This window comes from Saccostrea cucullata, unplaced genomic scaffold (genome assembly GCF_032062105.1).
Source record: "Saccostrea cucullata isolate Sc308-1 unplaced genomic scaffold, CSIRO_AGI_Scuc_v1 ctg12, whole genome shotgun sequence".
NCBI classification, from domain to species: domain Eukaryota; kingdom Metazoa; phylum Mollusca; class Bivalvia; order Ostreida; family Ostreidae; genus Saccostrea; species Saccostrea cuccullata.
Window position 1 is genome coordinate 465,235 of NW_026933001.1, and position 8,586 is coordinate 473,820.

Below are 8,586 nucleotides of genomic sequence, written 5' to 3' on the forward strand. Positions count from 1 at the left end.
GCCTTCGGCTCAGGTGAGCTAAAAATGAAAACATTATGACAACATACAATAGACCAATTTTGAGCAGAATTTAGTTCCCTTGAGCCTTTGAGTTAGGTAAGGTAAACAGCAACAGCAATAGTTAATTTCTACTGCTTACCATGTTTTTGATTGTATTATCAAGAAACCTCTTGGAGGGGAGGGGAGACAAACAAGGACAATGAATCTGCATGATTGTCTAAATGTTGCAATTGTTGAATTTATCAGAGTGAGACATGTATTTCGGAAAGAGAAGCGAGACCAACTGGAAGTTTCTGATGATGCACCCAGTGTGGATCTTACTACAAGTCTGGCAGGAAGGAATCCTTGCACCATAATTGTATTTTAGTACAAGAAGCTTGATAGGCAATCTAAGCTTTTACTGTTAGGGACTGGATTCTTTGAAGGAAGCACTTCTGAATGCTCATTTATATGTTACAGATAAATATAAACTGGCTAAATATTTTGCCTGCTTTATTCTCAGACTCCCTTAAACAATATAACATTCATATATGACAAAGAATAAATCATTTGATGAAACACAGATTTGTTCACCACCAATGTGAGGATACAAACTCCAAAATATAAATACTTGTCCAAAATATACATGTAATTTTAATATGAATATAATGACAGTAATGGTATAACAAATTCACATCGCCACCAGAATATCAAAACTCTTAAAACACAACTGCATCAACATTACACATAAACTATAATGCTGTCATAATTAATCAAATACTTGTTATACAAAAGAATTTGTATTTTATTTATCTGCATAAATTAAACACACAGACGAGTTGAATAAAGGAAACAGGCATGTTTCTGTACTAAAATCTATTCTAAAAAAGGCTTAATATTTATTTGAATTTAAAACATCACTGTAACAGCATAACTAGCACCTGCATTTTCTAAAACATACATGGTTTACTCCTGCAATTAATTAGCCATTGCAAGCCCCCCCCCCCTTCAATTTAAAGTTGCCTGATCAAGGTATGTGTCTGATAAAAAGTGAACTCATCCTATGTGACTTAGTATAGTCTAAAGGTCTTATAGAAATAGAACCAAAACTGTAGTAGAAGTACTTTGAGATAATGTCACAGAAAGTTCTAGTAACCATGGCAACACAAAAGCTCTATTGGTCTCTGACTCTAAAAATGGAATGTTAACATCTGAAATCCTATCAATTGTCTAAATGCTTATTAAAAGCTTAAATATACTTCATTTACATACAACAATAACAGTAGACATAACGTTACCATATATGTATAAATGTATTAAAGTATGTATGTATCTGTATGCCATCTTTTTTAACAACAACTGAATTTGCAATCCTACAGTGTAACTTCATCCACTCACACAAATGCATACTTATTTGTTAAAAATTTAAACAAAAGTTGATTTCCAAATACCAGATTTTAAGTAGAAAAAATATGAAAAATTAATATTTGCATTCAAATGTTAGTACATGACTAGCATTGATAGATTATACATATCACATCATAAACACATATGCAATGCTGTTACATAAAAAAAATCTATTTAGTCCATAAAAAGATATTCAGAAATAAATTTACATGTATGTTCAACAACCAAATCTAGCACCATGCACCTATGTAAAACAAATATGAAAACCATTAATAAAACAAATGTAGATAAATAAAGTGTTTACAAGTAGTAGTATATAAACTCAAAGAAATCACCACAAGCTAATTTAAAGACTTCAAATGTCACCAACACAAAGGAAATTAGAAAATAAAACTACATGTTTATTATGGAATAATATACCAGGTTAGCAATTATATATATTTTTAAATTATTTAAAAACAATAAAAGGAAGTTTTAATAAACAATGTTATTAATGCACATGTCAACAAACATTTTATTAGTAAACTAAAACAATGCCTGCATTTTGTAACATTAATACAACTGAAAATTGAAATTTGTGAAGGAAAATAATCATGGAGAAAAGGGAGTTAACTATGACTCTTTACAAGCTATAATAAATATTCCGTAAAATCTCATTCTCTTCCCCACACTCACACATTTTTGGCAATGGCAACTTTTTTTTAATAGTGCACCTCTAGCTAGAAGCTGCATAGAAGAGTACATTTATACAAAATGCATCTCATTATGAACTCCAATTAACTGGAGCAAGTGAAACATCACACAACCCCATGGCACAAAACTATACATAAAATTGTATGAATAATGCAGAAAATAGCTCATAATAAATTATCTCACATACCATGAAATATTAAACATATGAGACAACGAAAACCTCACATTCATTTATGAGCAAAGAACATTTTTATAGTCACCAAACTTTGTCATAAACTTAGATGATTAAAACACATTACACCATAATATGTACAATCCCAGAGTTAGATATATACATTGTTAATACAAATTAAGGACTTTAAAATGATTAATTAGGTTTGTATCTATATACTAATACACCCAATACACAAAAATTGTACTGTATTCCTATACAAAAAATCATATACCTTTTTTTAATTTAACCAAATTAAAGCTATTTCCTTTATTTACCTATGTTTTATGATGTTCAGTGCTTATCAAAAGTTACATCAAATTATATGTGAAATCAATGAAAGAATCTACAACTTTTATCCTATTACATTGCAGTAGAGAGTTTCTTATTAAAGAGCAGAGACAACAAATAACATTAAAAATATGAAACGTAAAATATCGCGTTATGTATCATGATACGTCTCAGTGTATCATGATACATTATAATAAAATCTAGCCATATCAGTGAATACTAAATATTTACATTATGCAAATGTAGACCTCAATTTCTCCTTGTTTTAAAAGGAGCCCTTATTTATATAAAAGATTAAATTTGTTCATATATGTGAACATACATGTATTTAACATAACTTGGTCATTTTTCTTTGACTGACTTTAACAACAAAATGTGACATGTAAAGAATTTATAAACACAGGATAAAACAAAGTAATGAAGAAACAAACACAAAAATATACCCATACCTTTTATAACACATCATTATTTTGACCATTTCTGAAGTCTTTTCTAAAACTTTCAGATGATAAAAAAATTTGATTATATCAGTTTCTAACTATCCCCCCCCCCCCATTTTACCCAGTTTAGCAGAGACAAACATTGAAGCATAATGCATTAAGCCTTCGTGTTTATAAACGAGGACCTCATGAATATTTATTACAGACCTTGAATAATCACACAACAAAACACACTGTCTCACTGTCACAGAAGATGTAAAACTCCAAATGACCATGATTTGTTGTGACCTGAAACTTATTTTATATTTCATATCAAAATTTACTTCAGTCAGCATTCTGCTTAGTCTTAAATATTGTTTGGTTTAATATAAATGTAAAGTTATTATTGCCCACAAACTACAAGTTTGGTGACTACATTTTAATTATCCAATTTCAGTTTTCCTTCAAAAGATTTTTTATTTATCAGCATCAGCATAATCATTTCTTAAAATAAAAACCTGAATGAATTTTTCTCCATCAAAATGTATGCATTAAATTACAATCCATCAATAACTTCAAATTAATAAATCAATCCGAAAGCAGTGACAAACACTTACAGAAACAAGTCTTAATCCACTTATGAGGCCAGCTCAAGACATAATTCTGTGTTTATGCAGCAAAACACAAATGATTGATAACAAACATATGCAACTAGGACATGACTGATAAAGTATGTACACTTTTCGACAAAAAAGACTGGCCAATTCCTAATCACTCTAAAACTGGAGATCTTTTAATACTGATTGTTTCACTAACTTTTATCCTTGTTGTGCTCCATTGGTTTGGCTATATGCTGTTCTAAATATTTGTAATGATCAAAAAGAGTTGCTAATAATCCATCATTATTTTTCACTTCTTTCCGCGAGGAGTAGTCAATGAATGCTCCCTCGAGAGTGGTCATTTTTCCATGAAATGCAGATAAAAGAGCATTCCCAGCACAAATATCCCATTTCTTTATTCTTGTGGTATGCACATAAGCATCTGCTCTCCCTTCAATGACTTCTAGTGTTTTATAACCTATAAATGCAACAGTTTTATTCTTTATCTCTCTTTTATTGAAATTTTCATCTACTTGTACATTAAGCCTTGATTAAGATAAATCATAATAAATCAGTGTGTCTATCTTAAATGCTTAAAAATTTCTCCTTTGTTTTTTTTGTTGTTTTTTTTTTTTTTTGTTTATAATCAAATTTGAAACAGTAACTTCTCAGGTTCCATTTAAATATTAGATTCTAGAGTTACCTGCCCCTCCAGCGTAGATAACATTTGTGCTGTTTCCCAGACTTCTTCTGACACTTTCCGCTACATCTCCTGTGTGGGATCGCGATATGATGATGTTGTGGGGGTCACCCTCTTTCCTGTTGTTTTCTACTTTTTTAAGATTTGATGAATGGCCAGTACCAACCCAAGCCCATACTGTAATTAATACACAATTCATATTAAATATTTATGTTTTCCATGCTGAAATCCTGAAGTCTTTTTTGTCAGATTGTATCCTTGAACCCCTATATAGAAATTTTAACATTAATATGAATCATAAGACCTTTGCTGTCCTTAAAAAGAAATTTTTAAAGACGTCTTTCCAATGCATATCATATATAGTTGCCCATTAAATACCTGGACGCAAGACAAAATGTATTCAGAAAAGCTCACTTAAGCCTTTGACTCGAGTGAGTTGAAAAGATAACCAACAGACAGAAACACACACATAAGGTGATCAAGAAATCTCCATTGAACCTTATACACTCAGGCAAGCTAAAAACTGTCAAAAACTTTATTCTTTCTATGAAATTTTTCATTAAGCAAGTAGGTCACCTGTTTTTTTCTCAAATGGTTTGTGGATGACTCCAATTGTTGGCTGCCCATTGACGGCCACACATATCATGACTGTCACAAACTTCTGCAAATTTTCTAAAAGAAAAAATAGATTGAAAAAGTAATTCATTCAATATCGTTTTCATTGTTGGATCCCACTGGTTTTCTCTCTGTTCTACTACACTCAACTGGCCTGATCAAAGTGTAATGACTAATGACATAATTCTTCTGGGTTCCAACAATGCAGGAGTTTATAATTGAACACAATCTAATAAATACAATCTTCACTTTAACATTTACACTGGATTTAGAATGTTTTCATTGTTATCACAATATGAATAAAATCATTGCTAATTTAACCTGTAAATAAATTTACCTTTATATTCTTGAGTAGCATCTAGAGGGTCAACCCACACAGCCACACTGTGAAATGGCACAGACATGTCATTCTTAATTAATTTGTCCACCTCCTCATTTTTGGAATTAACATTTTCTATCAGCTTAAAGTTAACAGGCCTAATATCTGATTCCTCAGAAATAACCTGAAAATATAAGTAATCAAAGAATACGAAGCTCACCTCAGCAAATGTTATCTGTAAGTAAAATCAAAGGTTTTTACAATGTTTGAATCTGTAGCTCTCTGGTTTCTCTGAATTTTCTCAACCACAGAGCTTTAGTTCTGCGGCCTAACATAATGAATGTTCAAATATATTAAGAAATAATAATTTAAACAGAAAAATTATATGAAAATCAATAAAATCTAAGGATATAACTGAAATTAACGAAATATCATATATAACAAATAGACCTTGGACAAAAAGTTTAGGCCATAATTGAAAAAATTCCTAGATTCTCATCCAAATTTTTTAAAAATCGAGACAGGCGGGCGAGTTTTATTTTATATTTTTTTCCATTTTGCAGATTTTTTTTTCATTGACCTGGTCTATCGGTGTAGATTTATCTATAATCCCTGAATAAAAGTCATAGTAGAGGTCTATTTATCTCTTACTTCACACCATCACCAATGTTCCACAACCAATGACCCTTGTTAAATATATATTACAGCAATTACCATCTTTTCAGCTGTCAAAATCATGCCGACATTCACAGGATTTAATAACCATTCTCTGTAACCACTTAAACTTCGTTGCCACGCATGGTCACCGATTTTGATGAAACTTCACCCATGCTTAGTACTTGACACCAGAAACAAATATCAAACAAAATTTCGTTGCTAAGTGTCTCGGTTGCTATGGCAACAGCCGGAAAAGTTTGAAAAATCGAGATTTTCAGCCACTTTAAATCTTGACTGTGGCTTAATAAAAACTAGAAAAAGCAAACAAACCATTCTCACAAAAACATGACACCTTGATGTTACTTATACTGTAAAGAAACTGTTTAGAATATATCTCTAAGTAAGTGGTAACCAAGGGTACGTTTGGAATACATTTAAAATGCTGAAATATGCTGAAAAACACTCCATATTCACTAATGGTAGGTGTTACATGCTCAAACTCAATCAACGACTTAAGAAAAACAATGAAAATGTTTGACCTTAAGTATATATGTATAAGCAATATTATTCTATAAATAACTTTAATGGTTGCCATGGTAACATAGTGTAACCATGCAAAACCAGTAACTAAGATTGGTTTAATGCTACTGTCTTGAGGAAAAACATGAAAATTTAAGACTGGCAAATATACATCCTTAGGACCTTGCAACACCAAAACCATTAGAAATTTTGGGTATAATTGCTACTTTGCAGTGTTACCATGGAAACAAAGTACCAGTGCTTAAAAGTGAATTATTATTCGCTGCATTAAGAATCAAATTGCCATATAATCAAGAAACAAATTAAAGGACTCAGCTTGAATTGTACTTATCTGTTAGAACTGAAGTTTAATATCATATATTGATAAAACTTGACGAAGTAAACAACACTGTTGCTATGGTTACCAAGAAGGGAAAATGTTCGATTTTGTGAACTTTATATCAATATTAAACCCTGTGTGCCAGCTTCTTGCATCCAGTTAGAGATTGGATGATAGTCAAAATTAAAAGTCAGGTCAGCTGTTAATAAATATCAATCATAAAAGTTTTGGGAATCTACATTTGAGGGTACGTATCCAAGGTAACAAAATATTTTTCAGATTTTTAAGCATATTTTTTTCTGCTTATTTCCATAGCAACGCTCTATTTAAAGAATCGGATCTAATTTTTTTAAATGGGAAAATAAGGACCACACCAACATCTTTAAAAATTGATCATTAGTTATGAGGAAATATGCTTTCTTAAAAGATAGGATCAGATTTAAACATACAGAGTGTAAATTTGAAGGCTCTCTGTTCTATAAAAACCTTGGCAACCATTTCCAACCAAACTGAAATATCATAATTTGTTCTTGGTATATGTTTCAAGGCTCTTTTCTCTATTATTTGATCACATTTCATCCTATAATTGCTTTTTATTTTTACCTGTATGACTTTATAAAATTCAATGAATATTTTTTTTACTTTTTAATAATTTGTTACCATAGTAACGTATGTAATAGTTGATTTACCAAACCTGTTTATCATGCATTTGAGGCAACAGGCCTTCAACTTTTGGAAACAGTCAATGCCAATTGTTTGCTTTGCCGCAAATGTTAATTATGGGGCTCTAAACATGGTGAAAAATGTCATTTTTTAAACTTTTAGACATGTTGCCATGGTAACTATAAAACATAGCAACCAATTTTTGCCTGATTTTAGTTAAGGGTATCAAAGACTTTTATCATAGAGAGTTTGGAGAAATTCTGAGACTATGCGTGCCACAGCTCCTATATAAAATTTCAAGTCATTACAGAGAATGGCTCTTAAAATGAAAGTGAATACTGATCCTGATCAGAATTAAGATGTAGAAAAAACAGAAATTAAAAAAATTGAGGCAGGGTTAAGAAATCAGGGCGGGCGGGATGAGAATCTAGGAATATATTTATTATGGCCTTTAGCACAAGCAGACTCTGGGGTAACAATAATTAGGGTGATTGACATGAAGGGTGAATGTATTTTAGGACAAATGGGCATACATTCATGACAAATACCCCCCCCCCCCCTTTCCCAACCTGTATTAACATGGGTGTCACCCTTATCAAAAAATTTATTGGTGAAAAATACTTCCAAGTGATTGATGTTCAAGTGACTGGTTTCAATAACATGGTCAAATCCAGGTATCATAATCCATAAACTATTACTTATTGTGACAAAGGTATATTCGGGAACTTGAGTATGCTGATGTGGTATACATTGTTTACATTACAGTGTCATTTGACATTCACGTTTTTCTTAAATCAAGACTTTCACAACTATAGTACCTGAAGTCCAGGAAAAGTCTTGGCAAAACCATACACAATAGCTCTGTGAGACTCCATATCGCCTTCTGTGAGAACTTCATCTGCGCCCTCCTTCGTTTTGCCTTTTGATCTATCTGCCAACGTGTTACGTTCACGTATCTCGCGTACCCGAGTCCCACCTCGCTCAACCAGAGCGATGCTAACTGATAAAAGTTCCTTCAAACTTATCTTCTGCTCTTTCTGAAACCAATCTGGAAATCCAAATACATAAATCACCATACACAGTCCAAAGGCAAAGCATGCAGCAGCACCAACTGGATTCAATTTCGCATTCGCTGGACCCATTTTTATTCAGACTAATAGACGAAATGACAGAT

The 8,586-nt window shown here is 31.8% G+C and overlaps 1 protein-coding gene across 1 annotated transcript; it reads right to left on the reverse strand.

Annotated features, from left to right (window-relative positions):
* Positions 1 to 475: 475 nt before the first annotated feature.
* On the reverse strand, positions 476 to 8,569 carry LOC134236857 (inositol monophosphatase 3-like). The gene is made up of 5 exons (XM_062719010.1): positions 8,231 to 8,569; positions 5,252 to 5,417; positions 4,876 to 4,971; positions 4,303 to 4,476; positions 476 to 4,077 (listed from the first exon to the last, which is right to left on the reverse strand). Exons 1-5 carry the CDS (start codon positions 8,552 to 8,554, stop codon positions 3,812 to 3,814), a joined length of 1,026 nt encoding a protein of 341 aa, XP_062574994.1. The 5' UTR covers positions 8,555 to 8,569; the 3' UTR covers positions 476 to 3,811.
* Positions 8,570 to 8,586: the final 17 nt, after the last annotated feature.